General features: G+C 48.3%; 1 protein-coding gene across 3 annotated transcripts in view; it reads right to left on the bottom strand.

The window, feature by feature from the left end:
• The window catches only part of Chd7 (chromodomain helicase DNA binding protein 7), a 183,492-nt gene that overhangs the window by 106,834 nt on the left and 61,809 nt on the right, over nt 1-14,849 (bottom strand). For all 3 annotated transcript variants that reach the window (XM_006237848.5, NM_001107906.3, XM_039109764.2), the window contains 1 exon segment: nt 12,839-14,652. In XM_006237848.5, the coding sequence (XP_006237910.1) occupies nt 12,839-14,479 (1,641 nt within the window). In that variant the 5' untranslated portion in view covers nt 14,480-14,652.

Genomic DNA, 14,849 nt, shown 5'->3' with positions numbered 1-14,849 from the left:
TTGGTTTGGTTGAAAATAGTTGTTTTTGTTTTCAGATATGGTTTATTTTAAGATAAATTAATTTTCTTTTTCAATTTCCCCAGTTCTAATGTCTGACGTAGCAAAGAACAGACATAACCGTCAAAACTGCAGAGACCTTGAGGTCGATGTCTGCCACCATAAGGGTCCTGTAACGAAACCATCTGAGATCTGCTACTCTAAGCATAGCTCGGAGGATGAATGAAGAGCTCCCTGCAGACCCTGATCTCGGGGATGGGATGGTCTGAGAACCGGGGAGGTGCATATTCTTACTCACTCCCGTGATTTGTCATCACAGAGAGGGGCGGAATCCGTGCTCACTCCTCCCAGCACCAGCAGTTGCCTCTGGTGTCTAACCTCTTAAAACAGAGCAGGATTCAGTGCTGGCACGCTCCCGGGGAAGTCGACCCAGTTCTTCGGTCTGGTTTCCACCAACTCACCTCACTGAAATGCAGTAGGGCAGCTTTCCCGCTTCATGGAAAGACTCGAGTTTCCCACCTAGAGCCTGCTCTGGACTTCTGTAAGGGTCCACCTGTGTGGGCACACAGCCGTTCCCTCCCCTGGCCACTGGTACACTGAGGAGTTTCCTGACCAAATGCTGTGAACATGGGTCAGCGGCTGGGGTGAACATACAATATTAGAGACACCAGGGCCTCTTCTCTCTGGCCTTCCAACCAGGATGCAGAAAGCCCTAGAGAAGCCTGGAGAGCACCCAGGAGATGTGCTCCTGTCTGCCACCCCTTTCTTCCCATAATCCTTATCTCACCAAAACGTCCTTTCCTGTGTCCCCAGTCTTGTTACAGTTCATGGTCCCAAAGTATAAGAACCCCAGTTTCATCCATCTCCAACGAGCCAAGCAGAAATGTAGTTAAAAAATATCCGAATGGGCCTCACTCCATCCAGACAACAGGGGCTGTTTGAGTGAGTTACTGGTTACTATGCAGATGAATACGTTAATGCATTAATGCAAATGTAAAAATAATGTCGGGATTTTAAAACTTTAGAAATTCTTTTAGCAGATAATAGAGTTTGAAGGCCTTTGCTTTATTGATTATGAGTCTGGACCCCGCGTTTGAACTGTTACAGACTGTAGAGAGCACTCCTCAACCCTCCCCGTATGATCCAAGAGCTTCCTAACAACGGGCAGCTACAGGCTGCCATCTTGGACAACTCCAAGAGCAGCTCCAGAGCCTGACAGCAGAAAGAGCCCGCTCACTCTTCAACAAAGGCAGCTGGATCTAATGTCAGTGCCCTGGAGGCTGGCAGGAAGCTGGGGGTGGGGGTGTGGGGGAGGGGCATGGGGGAGGGGAGGGGAGGGGAGGGGGAGGGGGTTCATCCACGTGGGAGCTGGGGTTGGGAACTCAGTCCTCACTGCATCCTTGCCTGGTTTCGGAGGGCTCTCCTCTCCAGCAATGAGATACAAATTTGTACTTCTGGCTTTCTAAAAATTGAGATTCTCGCAACATAAAAATCAAGCATTTTGGGTTGGGGATTTAGCTCAGTGGTAGAGCGCTTGCCTAGCAAGCGCAAGGCCCTGGGTTCAGTCCCCAGCTCCGGGAAAAAAAAAAAAAAAAGAAAAAAATAATCAAGCATTTTGCACCCAACTACAACCTGATCACATACTATAGGCTCACAAAAAAATGACAGTTTTTTGCTGGCCTAAAGACCTGTCAAGTGATTTTCTCCTGACTGAAGCCAGAAGGCCAACCATCCAGAAGAGCAATGTACCTGTGCCTGCCTTCGTTTTTAAATGTTTCATATTATACATGTGACTAAAACTCTTCAGTAATCTTCCGGGAGTATCGCCCGCACCCGTTCATGTTTACTGTGTTAAACCAGAGCCGAACTGGCCAGCAGAATTGACTCGGTTACCCGACGGTAGCTAAATGAGTTGAGTTAGCCTTACGGTGTGCTGCTAACCAGAGCCTAGTACTCTCCCTGGGCCTTAGAGACGGCAAGTACTGGCTGTGTTCAAAAGTAAGTGAGTGAGGTTAGGAACATAAAACATACAGGAGCTATCCATACAATTAACTTTTTTAAGCCCTAATTATAAGTATGACCCACATCTTATTTCCTGGCAATTAAAAAATAAAAGCTTGTTTCCTTATACTTGGCTGGCCCCTAAAAGGAAGCGGATATTTAAAGTAACAGGGAAACAAAGTGACTGCTTCAGGTCCTCAAGTCCCATTCCACTTCAGGGATACAGTATCCATGTGTGGCAGCAACCACCCAACTCAGGGCAGTCAAGAAAGCCCGCTCCGTCAGAAAGTTCGCACAGAGGGCTAGGCCACAGGCATTCTACAGAAATTCATTACTAGCCTGCTGTCAAAGAACAGGGCAAGCTCTTGCTCAAAGCAACTTAGAAAACACTTCCGGACAAACCTCAGTTCACAGTATTACTTCATTTCTCCTTTTCTTAAACTTCGAATTTAGCAAAAGTATGTAACATCCTAGACCGAAATCATTCTGTAGGGATTTTATAAACGAAGGGGATATTGCACTTTATACACAGGTTATAGAAATACTGTATTTCAATAAAGCAACATATGCAAATGAACAAAAATTTTATAAACATCTCCAATTGATAGGGAACAGAGTTTATCATCTACTTTTATCTCATTTTTATTAAAAATAATACTGACAATGGCCAGTCAGTGTTGGCATATGCGTGCCATTAACCCTAGCACTCAGGAGGCAGAGGCAGGGATCTCTAAATTCAAGACCAGCCTGGTCTACAGAGAGTTCTAGGGCAGCCTGGGCTACACAGAGACCCTGTTTTGAAAAAGACAAAAAACAGAAACAACGAACAATTCAAAAAGTTATAATGTATAAAGACATTAAGTATTTAAAGTGTAGCACATAAAGTTTGAAAATGATAAAGAGTTTTTCCCCTTTCTATCCTAAAAATCTTCCACATAACTATGGCAAACATAATGCTAGACTCCAGGCCCAATTCTAATCCAAGACCACCATGTGCGGCGATGGTGCTATGAGTTGTGCAAAGGCTGTGTCCAAAACTGAAATCTCACTTTTGGAAAACGTGAATGGCCGTCATGGAGACTTTCCATTTAGCTATTACTTGGCTAAGTTTTCACACTTCTCTTGTCTTAAAGTATGTGAAGTTACTTTTTAAGGGGAAAAAAAGAACTTGGACTAAAGTAACATGAAAAAGCTCTACAGTCAGATGGCTTCCACAGAATCACAGCTATTCCCCCACTTTGGTGTGCTTAGAAAGAATCCCATTCACTGCACAAAGCTGAATGCCATCCCAGGCTTCTGGGAACGCACAGGAAGACGGGGAAACAACAGAAGACTGCAGTGGATCATGGGAGTTGAGGCTGTCTACGTGCAGTACACCGCACAGTGAGGACTCTGTACCACTGAACTGTATATGGCAGCGCGCTGACCCACATCCGGTTCAGTGGGCTAACCTGCTGGATGCGGGGATGGCAGTGAGGCTCCCTAGTGATATGAAACAGGATGCCAATTCAGCCCGCCACGTGAGGCTCTGAACTCTCAGGGGTGGCTCTCACCTGGAGTGAAACCACGGAAACCTGAGAAGGCAAATGGTGTGTTACAGGCACTGTTTCTTAAAATTCAGTAAGAAAGAAAAATAGATGAAATGTATGTGATAATTTTCACACACCCCCTAAAATCATGAATTTTCATTTGCCTTATAAAAGAAATCTGAGGATTCTTAAGGCATTAGTGACGTCTTGGGTTTGGGAATAAAGTATTTGTAATCTGAGGTGAAAGGGTAGAAAGGAAACAAGAACCCGAGAGCCCTCTTCCATGGCCACTGCGGCAACAGAGGTGATAAAGGTCTTTAATGCTTGCTGGGCCCTTGTCATGTGTTACATGCTGTGCTAAAAACTCCATCTCGTTTATTCCCATAATAATCCTGTGAAACTGGTACATTTATTACCCTCAGAGAGTGGAGTTTAGTGAATAAGTATACCACCTGATTTTATGAAAGCCTGAAGAGCCCAGGAAAATGGAGCTCTGGGTGCACAGGAAACCCCTGCCCTACAAGCTCCATGTTCCTGCCCCCAGCAGCAACCTCTTTCTGCCAGAGTTAAGGGCCCAGTGGAGGCCGTGACATTCCATAACAGCGGGCGTCAGGTGAAACAGGAAATGAGGTTTTTCTTCTTAGATTTGAATTCCAAGTCAATGAAAGATCTACATGAGATCTAAGAGCCCAAGGCTTCCATGTAGAAAACTGAGGGAAACCAATCCATGAGGAGTCTGGGCAGCTTTTATTTTATGAAGCCTCTTAACTGGTTTTGTTTATTATTTTTGTTTTCTTCACCCATCATTCCCAGAGGAGGGACTTAATTTCTACCTGAACTTTGACTTTTAGCTCTCTGGTAAGAACTAAAGCTGTGACTGGAGCTTAGTTCTAAGCACAGATCTTTTCCTCACTGAGCTAAGTCTTCTGCCATTGTTTCCGAAGAGAGGGATAACCTACTGAATCAGAGGTCAAAACACACAAGAAGTGCCACAACGCCTTGCCCCAGTGTGAAGATGGCTGTGTTCCTTTAACAGGACTGACTCCCTGTCCCCACAACACATGTTCAAAGGGAAAGGAGAGCGCATCGGCCAATGGGAGTGAACTTCCACTTGGTACCTTACTAAACCAACAAACAGTGCCTGAAGAAGTCTGACTTGCCTCCTTGACCCTGGGAAAGCCTCCACAGCTCCCAGAAGGGCTCCTTCACGGGACCGTCTGCAGCTTAGGAAAGGATCGTTTAAAGCACGGTGGCTGTGGCCTCCCATTTGTGGCCCAGCCAGTCTCTCCTGTGCTTCTTTACAGAGGACGTACAAGGCTACAGGGCTACTGCTTCGACTACAGAGGGCGGTGAGGACAGGGTAATGCTCAAGTTCTCTGCTGCCCACGTCTGGGGCTGGCCAAGAGAAAGTAAAGCTTAGTGTCTCTTCACACAGGCTGACGCTTGCCGGTGAAGCTCTGAGAGGTTGCTCAGGGGTTAAGAGCAATCAGGGTCAGTTCCTAGCACCCACTTGGTGGCTCACAATCATCTGTCACTCCACTCCTAGGGAATCTGATGCCCTCTTCTGACTTCTGCAGGCAGCAGGCACACAGGTGGTGTACATACATACATACATACATACATACATACATACATACATACATGCAGAAACAACCAAAAAACTCATACATATAGTAAAAATAAACTAATTTTTTTTTTGGTTCTTTTTTTTGGAGCTGGGGACCGAACCCAGGGCCTTGCGCTTCCTAGGCACCACTGAGCTAAATCCCCAACCCCAAAAATAAACTATTTTTTAAATTAAATTACGTTGATGATGAAAACAAACTCATCATAGCTATGAAATAATCTCACAATTTCATATTGTTTTCTTAAATTAAAAAGGTTATCCAGGCTTTAAAAATCCATCAAGAAACAAGCTCTAAAGAAATTGAACTCTAATTCAAACATCCTCATATCAGTAAGAATTTTAAGTCTATCTGCTCTTTTGATCTAGAAACCTAAAGTTCTTGCCTCGGCACGAGCAGGGAAACACATTCTGTGTAATCTCCCTCCACTCAGTAAGGCTAGAAGCTAGAAGCGCAGGGAAGCCAGTGGGTGAGGGTGGGGTTCCTGTGGTCTGCTGTAAACTGGTTGGCCTAGCCTATCAGGAGACAGGCAGGTCATGAGTTCTGTTCCCACTTGGGAACTGCCTCGGGATAGGTATCCTTCCGAAACCCTCATAGGTTTCCCAGCATGCTCCTTGCTGTACCATCATCACAGCCTGTGGACCAAACCAACAAAACAGAACACCTAGAGGGATTAACAATGCTTGCTCGCGCCTGAAAGTGCCAGCTTTTGCTTACACAGTCCTCACTAATGTCTTGAGAATCTCCTAAAATCTATGATGCCAAATTACTTGCAATAAAAATAGATAGATGATTGATAGACAGATGACAGATAGACAGACAGGCAGGCAATAAAAAACAGAAAGGTATGGGAAACTGCTTAGGTCAAACACAGCAGCTCAGAAAGATCATGCCCTTCATTAGGGAGAGTGTTTAGTTCACAATGCCTGAACCACAACTTTCATTCAGACCAAGAGGAAAGGAACCTGGAGAAGCGCCTGGTATCTTGCCTGCCTATCACTGTATGTACTGGAAATGGCCTCCCAAAAAGCTCGAATGGTGACCTCTGGTTCTGTGTCAGCTCTGTGAGACTGTGTCTGTTTCTTGGTACTGTCCCGGCTTCTCTTAATCTCTTCTCTGGCCTTAAGTGTTATAAAAATAAAAAAGTCGGAAAAGACTCACACTGGTAACCACACTGGAGCACTGAGTGGCATTTTCCTTGTTTGTCAGACAAAAGCCCAAGTTACGTCCACATCGGATACTGACTTCTGCTCTGACAGAAGCATGGGGCTGAGTCCAGACGCTGCAGAGCGAGGGAAGACGGAGACCATCTCCCTTGTGCACCTAGAGCCTATCTACAGATCTACAGATCTTGAAAATGGCTGCAAGCTACCTTCCAAGGAAACCCACGAGTGTTGCTTATAGGTTCAAACAAATGAACTCTCAATGACATTCCCCCCACACACACCCTACCCCCCCCCCCCCGCCCGCCGCCGCCAAGAAAGGTGCTGAGAGCTCTCACGCATTCAAACCTTCCACTATTTCTCTGCTGTGCTACTGAGGAACATGAATACTTGTCCGTTCTTAGGAAGGGTGGGAAGTGTGTCCTGGGGAACTTGTGCCATGATTACACTAAAGAGTTCCTGATATCTATCCTCTATAAGACATACAGAGGATAGATAGGTGGCTTTCTACATACTCTATATATTTATCTTATACAGAAGAAAATAAATGCCTGAGAAATGTTGGGCAGGATGTTAAACTGAAGTTAACAAAAGCCCAGGCCTACCTAAGTGCAAGCCTTTGCCCCCCACCCCCCCTCCACTGAACACCACACTGTCAATCCCTGCCTTTAATAAAGTGCTTGGTGGAGAGCAAATGCTAAACCTTCCAGAGTGTTGCTAAGTGGAGGCACCCAAAACTCAAGATGAAAAGACAGTAATCTAACAATGGATCCTTAGCCAGGCATGAGGCTCCAGCCTGTGTCAGAACTTGGGGGTGGAAGATAGAGGATCATGTTAGTGTGGGCTACACACAGTGAGTTCGAAGGCAGTCAGAGCCACAGAGCAAGACCCCTGTCTCAACAATATTTAAAGCTTGGATACTGGGGGCTGGAGACACTGCTCTGTGTTTAGAACACTCACTGTCCTTGAGGAGGACCCAAGTTTGGTTCCCAGCAACCACATGGGGATTCACAACCTCCTGTAACTCCAGTGAGGGATCTGATGCCCTCTTCTGGCCACCAGGGGCTTCTGCGTGCGCGTGGCACACGTAAACTCACACGACCACACAGTTAACAAAGTCACCTGGCTCCTTGTAACACTTAACAGCGGCCCAATACCCGACTTTACAGATACTTAAAAAACTAAGCTCTTATTATATGCCAAATTTGATAGAAAAATGGTCTCTTTTTTACAAAACAGAAGCCATCTAAGAGAGACAGCCACGTCCGAGGTGTTCTCAGTGGGACTTTAACTCCATAGTTGGCACTTTATTTTAACTCACTAAAACTCTGACCTCTGAGGTAAATCAGCTCGGGGGAAGGAGGAAATGGCAGCAGAGGAAAAGGTGTCAGCTCCTGAAGCTGAAGCCTATGCAAATTCAGTCAGCAGAGAGGCTTCCTGAGAGTCGCTAAGCTGCTACAGGGAATGAAGGAAAAGGCAAACGGGGAAGCGGGGCAGTTGGGAAGACTGAGCTTTCAACAGAGGGCCAGCTGCTGCGAGGAGCTGTGTGTGCTCATGGAAACAGCCATCAACGCCACTCGGGTTAGAAGCTGGATTTCTATACAATGACTTTTACTTCCCGTCTTGTCCAGGTGAGTTTAAAGGTGTAAAAGGCACAGGCGACAGACAGACATCACGGGGGATGCATGTTCCTGTCACTGAGAGCAGCGTTCTGCGTTTTCTAATTACAAGTTCCATTCAGGTGGCTTGAGGTGTACGGTCACATTTCCCCACACACTGACGAGGGTGGCTAATGATTCTACCACACGGGCAGGGTAAATGCAGGTTGGGCAAGGACTAAGTCAGGTTTCCGGGAAAAGGTTTTAAATGGCACAGGAAGAAGATAACAGTAACAACAACCACCACCACCGACTCATCTACACCTTTTCTGTATTTCTAGAAACCTTGGGGTGGGGTGGGGGATGGCACGGGAGCACTGTTACCCATTGTCTAGACCTTGACTTCTATTCTCTTTTACAGTCAGTGTTCTAAGGGCCACACTAAGGAACGGAGCACAAACCCAGTGTTTCACATCCTAAAAACTCCGCCAGAACTTTCCATCTGAGAAAATCACCCAGCAAGTGGGAGATATGAAACTGTGCAACACAAGTCATTCAGCAACTTGGGGCTTGGCCACGACCCGACGGATGACACACTGAGAGAAGCTCTTCATGAACAACTCGTTATCATGGTGCACAGTGCATGGACACATGCCTAACCTTGGACAAACCCTCCTTCCCTCTCTTCACACTACTCAGCGTGTGCCTATGTCCATCCATACTGCAAACCTCCCAGGAACGCAGAGCAGAGGATGTGCCCTGTGCTCAATGCTCAGTGCATTAGATATTCCAGGCCTGAGCCATTCTGTCAACTTTGTATCACAGCCTGCTGAGCCTTGGGCAGCTCCCTTCCCCCTCTCAGCCTTCCCCCCTCCCCCTCTCTCCAGACTGATCCTCCAAACCTCCATAAGGAGAATTGCTTCCCTTACTGAGCTCTCTTTCCCTTAAAGCAAGGCTGTTTCCTGTCCTTCAACCAGAAGCACAGAGAGTGCCTCCATTGTTTGAGAAATGTTCCCTGAAATCAAGGAAACAAAGTCAAACCACCCTAACAGCATCTGACACTAAAATTAGTGAAGCTAACTGGACGACTGGTAACCTGACCGTGGTGGTTTGTGTCTGGGGTTCCCACCCGGCTTTCACAAGACTGCTGCTAACATCACTGTGCTTCTACCCAGCAGGCAGAGAAACCCCTTTAGATAATGAAACGAAGGCCCCAAGGCAACGGAAGTTGCTCAAGGTAAAGGTATAGGAATGTGTGTCTCTGTTACCAAAAGCCTGCACGCCGCTTTTTCTAAATACTATGTGTGGCTGGGATCTGAGATATGAGAACTGCTTTTAGATGTCACTGAGTTTGTGCATTCTCGCCATAAAATATTTAAGGAATACAGCTTATTTTTTTTAAAGTGTAAAAACTTTGCTGGAGAGTGTTGATGGCGGCACACTCTTCTAATCCCAGCACTCCTGAGGCAGAGGAAGGCAGATCTCTGAAAGTTCAAGGCCAGCCTGGTCTACAGAGTGAGTTCTAGGACTGCCAGGGCTCAGGGCTGGGAGGGCTGGGTGGATAAACTCACGAAGAGTCAACAAGCTCGTATGAATGTAGGAATTCAGTGAGCAAATTATACACTCACTTCAAACTAATGGAATGGCTTCCCTGATGGCCAGCACAACCTTGAACTAGACATCGTGTATGAAATTCAGTATGGATCTGGGAGTTCTAAAGCCAAGCACAATTAAAATGATGTCGTTGTCCAGGCTGAGCCATTCAGAAAGAGAGACTAGATCACACAAGAGCATTCTGAAATCCACAACCAACCTCTTCACATCTGGCAACATGACTGTGTGTGTGTGTGTGTGTGTGTGTGTGTGTGTGTGTGTGTGTGTGTGTCTGTGTGTATGTGTGAGTGTGTGTGTGAGTGTGTGTGTGTGTATGTGTTTGTGTCTGTGTCTGTGTGTATGTATGAGCGTGTGTGAGAGTGTGCGTGTGAGTGTATGTGAGTGTGTGTGTCTGTGTGTGTGTGTGAGAGTGTGTGTGAGAGTGTGTGAGTGTGTATGTGAATGTGTGTGTGTCTGTGTGTATGTGTGAGTGTGTGAGAGTGTGTGTGAGTGTGTGTGAGTGTGTGTGTCTGTGTGTGTGAGTGTGTATAAGTGTGTGTATATGTGTGGGTGTGTATGTGTGTGAGTGTGTGTGTGAGTGAGTGTGAGTATTGTGCATGTGTGTGAGTATGTGTGTGAGTGAGTGTATGTGTGTGAGTGTGTGTGAGTGTGTGTGTGTGAGAGTGTGTGTGAGTGTGTATAAGTGTGTGTGTGAATATGTGTGTGAGTATGTGTGTGAGTGTGTGTGAGTATTGTGCATGTGTGTGTGAGTGTGTATGTGTGTGAGTGAGTGTGAGTATGTGTGTGAGTGTGTATGAGTGTGAGTGTGTATGTGTGAGTGTGTGTGAATGTGTGAGTGTGTGTGTGTTGGGGGTGGGGGTGTACCTATCAACACAAACCAGATTTACTATTTTATGTCTTAAGTGAAACTTCATAATATGCAGCCTGTCTCTTTAAAATAATAAAATTAAATTTACATTATCTATGCATGCAATAACAGCTGTAAGGAGCCTGGGTGCCAGGAGGTCACCAACTACACCCTAAAGAAGACTGGGCATTGCTGGGGTCATGTTCCCCAACCTGAGCCTCTGGGGCTTCCATCCGGTCTCACTGAAGGATCAGGTTCAGAGAGGTTAAATCACTTACCCGCCATCACCAAGCTGCTTAGGGGTGAACAGGGATTCAAACACCCTTCTGACTTTATTCTTCAAAACAACTGCTTGCCTCAAAGGCTGAAGCGGTTACCAAGTTGAACACAAACAGGGAAGTAAATACCGAGAAAAACACAAACAGAACTGCGCCTGCCAGCTCAAATGTCCGGGCCTGCGACCTGGTAAAATTTGAGTTTGTCTTTTGAGATGCCTATGTAGAGAGCAGAACCCCTGGGGAGTCCAGACCATAGCACACAACACTGGCCCCCATGGGGCTCAGAAGCCAAGACCACTACTCTCCTCTGAAGACTGGAAGTGATAAGAGAGCAGCTCTCTTCTGGGGGCCACCACAATATCCTCAGGGAGCCCCAACAAACTGTTTTACCTTCCACTGCTGGGATGAAAAGTCAGAGAAACAAGCACTGCTGTAAAGACACCCCTCCCCCCACCTCTTTTTTTCAAGATGGGGTTTTCTGTGTAGCCCAGGCTGGCCTCCAACTCTCAGAGATCCACCCACTCCTGCCTGGGATTAAAGGTGCACACCACCACCTCCCAGCAAGATCCCTTCTTTACTAACACAATACTTTCCCAAAATTAGGCTGCACTTGAGGTGCCGAGGTTGGACCACCCAGGGCAGATGCGTCAGGTGTTTGTCCCTGAGTCAACAGGAAGGGGAGGGAGCTGGCTCTGAAGCTGGCTCTCCTTCGGGACCTGCGGCTCTGAGGGCAGCTGTCTTCCCGTTTCCTATCAGCCTCTGGGCATGCTGGAGGAAAGTGAGGGGAGATTCCCTGCATCCCTTCCAGAAGGCTGACCACTCTGGCTCCTGGGACGTCTGCTGTCTGCTCGGTCCCTGAGCACTGGGTGGGTACGCAAGCCACCTCAGCGGTGCTCTGGAGACACTGGGTGCACCGACCGACCGCACTGAAGCTCTGACTCTGTACTGAAGTCACGTGAGGGCAGGCCCCCTCCTTCACCCAGCTTCAACCTTCTCTGCCTCCAGGACCGGATCCCTGATCTCTGCTGTCTCTGCAGGCCTGGACAGCGGGTTCCCACTTCCTGCGGCTCACCTATCTTCCCAACGGTGACACGACCTCCAGTAGTGACTCCTCGTTTAAGGCCAATGCTGTGAAAGGGGATACAAGATCACAGCATCCCTCTCCCTGGCCTGAACCTTCCCCCTCAAAGCCGCTCCTCCGTGCAGAAAGCTCACCTCCAGGTGCACGAGTTTGAGGAAATCGCCTTAAAGCACATGAGATGTCTGCAGGGATCACTTCCCTAAGGAAAGTTTTACTGGAATTTCAAGCACTCTTCCTTCACAGGTACTTCCTCTTCCGGGACATCTGTCACATAAGCACGCATGATCTTTCACTCTGTTTCGTATCCACACACAGGTCCTGGCTTCCAAAACCAATTAAGTCCACCAGGAAGCACCAGTGTGCCATATAGTTCTGACATCACCTGCTGTGACCCGTCCCCCTCCCCGTTCCCCCCATGAAGACCTGCAGGCCTGGGGTGGGGGTGGGGGGATGAATATGCACTCAGAAAAAATCTTTTCATATACACCCTGCTCTTCCCAGGTCAAGGCCATGAAGACCAAAACACACAGAGGGGGAAGGGAGGTTGGGAGGGAGGGGTGCCTTCGTGAATATAAACTGGCAAAGCTACAACGAATCCTAACTTATAAAACACTGTGATTCCGTCAGCGCAGGCACACAAGTCTCAAACCAACTCCTATAAACTACCATTCCCTGCCATTCCCCCACAGCTCACGGCTTAAATTCACACGCTCAACAGTCGGTAAACTAAGTACTAAAGAAACCTATTTCACAGCTTCCCACAGAAGGTAAACGAAAGGAGATATTAAGGGTCGCTAATGCACAACTATTGGAATCCAAGTAATGGTGTATTCTTCAAACAGAGAAGGGGGATGGGGGGAAAGTGACAAAGAATCCTTTTCTAAGGAACGGGCCTAGTCTCGGTCAACTCCGACTATGTGGCTACAGCTTTAGACCTAGCCCAACTCCCAGGACAGCGATGAAAGAACCCTCGAATGAATGAACCAGTGAGTGGGTACAGGGTGGGCAGAGGTGACTCCGAGGGAGCCCACAAAGGATAATTCTGTTAGACAGGTTAACAGCGTTGCGTTTTACATGGAAGGGCAGGCAGCCTGCATCCCCTTACCTGACGCACAGGCACTTTCTGCGGGGTATTCTGGGGTGACGGGTGGAGTTGTGCCCAAGGCTGGTGATGGGGGTGTGGAGGTGAAGACTGGTGCAGGCCTGGGTGGGGCTGTAACGGAGGACAGGTTGGCAACTGCTGAAAGGGTGGCTGCTGACCAGGGTGTTGCTGGCCGGGTATCAGTCGTTCCTGGATGGCTTGCGCATCCGCGAGGCCGACACCGGGGCAGCCATTTGGTCTCATGTGTCCGGTCAGCTCCCTGGGTGTCGAGGACATGCCCATGAACGGCCGTGGCTGCTGAATGTTTCTGGGGCCCATGTTCCTCTGTCCGATTCCCATGGCACCGGGGGGCTGGTGAGATGGCTGAGGGTGGGGCATATTTGGATAACTGCCAACGTCCATTGGTATCCCAGCACTTCCGGGTCTGACTTGTGGAGGAGGTGTGCCTGCTGGATTACTCATTGCTTTCATGGGTGACATGGGAGGTGGAGAGGCGTAAGTTCCCTGAGGCTGCGAAGGGTGCATAGTTTGTGTGTTCATTTGGTTAAGTGAGCCACTGGAGTGGATGGGCTGCTGGAGCATTAGCCCCTGACCACTGTTTGACGGGAATCCTACAGCATTGGGGTACCTTGGTACGGACTGGTTCATTGGAGTACTGTTTGTAAGGCCTAAATTTTGATTCATCCCTGTACTGTTAACTAATCCCTGATTTAGGTTTCTGTAAGGATACGGAGAATACTGCCCTGAGTTGTTTACGGTAGGGGAGGGGACTGTCTGGCTCCGAGAACTAAAGTTAAGGGTTTGCGGCCTGACAGCCCCTTGTTGAGGAGGATTGGGGGAGAATCTGGGACTGTGGGCAACGGATTCTCCGTGGAGAGCAGCGGGGTGATGGTGGAACTGCTGTTGCACTGGGTGGCGCAGGGAAGGGGCTATGTTGGGGCTCTGCTGGGGCATGTGCGACAAGTGGCCGCCCGGTCCTGAGGTGGCGATGAAAGGGCTTCCCTGACTGAGGCCCTCCTGACCTTGGGAAAACTGGCTCATCCTCTGCTGAGGCTGCTGCATAGAGAAATCCCCACGCGCCAGATAGCTGCCCATCTGCTGCATGTGCTGGGGGTGGCCCTGCGCTGGTGGCCCCGACGGAGCTGGCTGTGGCTGCTGTTGCTGGTAGGGGGCTCGTATCTGGTCTGGTACCTGAACAGCCCGGGGGCCCCACATGGAGCCACCATCCACAAAAGATTGCCCGTGCCTGTCGTTCTGCATGCCGGGATAGACTCCCATCTGACCGCCACCGCTGCCTCCTCCGTGTGGCACCTGGGGGACGGGAGGGGTGTGATACTGGGAGTGCGGAGACGCCAATCCGTTCCCGGGGGCGCTGCCCATCATTCGGTTAGGCTGATCCATCAGATGCATCTTTTGTTCGTACTGGTTATAGTGATCGAAGTGGGTCAGCTTGGTTTGATTCTGGTTAGGGGAAGGATGATGGAGGGACGGCTGTAAGGAGGGAAAACCTTGGTCTATGGGCATCTGCTGACCCATGGGATTCACTGGGTTTTCAGGATAGCCACATTCCCCGAGGCCTTCAAGGCCTTCGCTGAAAATATTCCCATCCTCGCCAAAAAGACTCATCATTCCTGGATCCGCCATCTTCTTCTAACACGCCGACTTCCCCGAACACAGCTTGGGAGCTTGTCTGTGCTTCACTTCTCTGGGTGCTTGTCCTCAAAACCTATAATCCTTAACTAATCTTCTTCATGTCATTCTAAATTTCTTTAATTCTCTTGGACCCTGCAGTGCCGGGCGAAGTCTGGATATAGGTCCTGGAAGGGAGTGGGAGGTGGGAAGAGGAAGAAAAAGAAAGAAAAAGGAAGAATTAGGGACAAATACTGAAAAGCTGCCGGTATTTTACACATTTGAATTTTGTTTCCGTCAACAATACCAACCTAGGCCCCTTGCTGAGCTGTATTTTACAAATCTGGTTCACTTTAAGGGGAACTCATTAGCTTCCACCAGAAGC

The sequence above is a fragment of the Rattus norvegicus genome, chromosome 5 (assembly GCF_036323735.1).
Source record: "Rattus norvegicus strain BN/NHsdMcwi chromosome 5, GRCr8, whole genome shotgun sequence".
NCBI lineage: Eukaryota > Metazoa > Chordata > Mammalia > Rodentia > Muridae > Rattus > Rattus norvegicus.
This window is presented reverse-complemented; position numbering and strand designations above follow the sequence as displayed.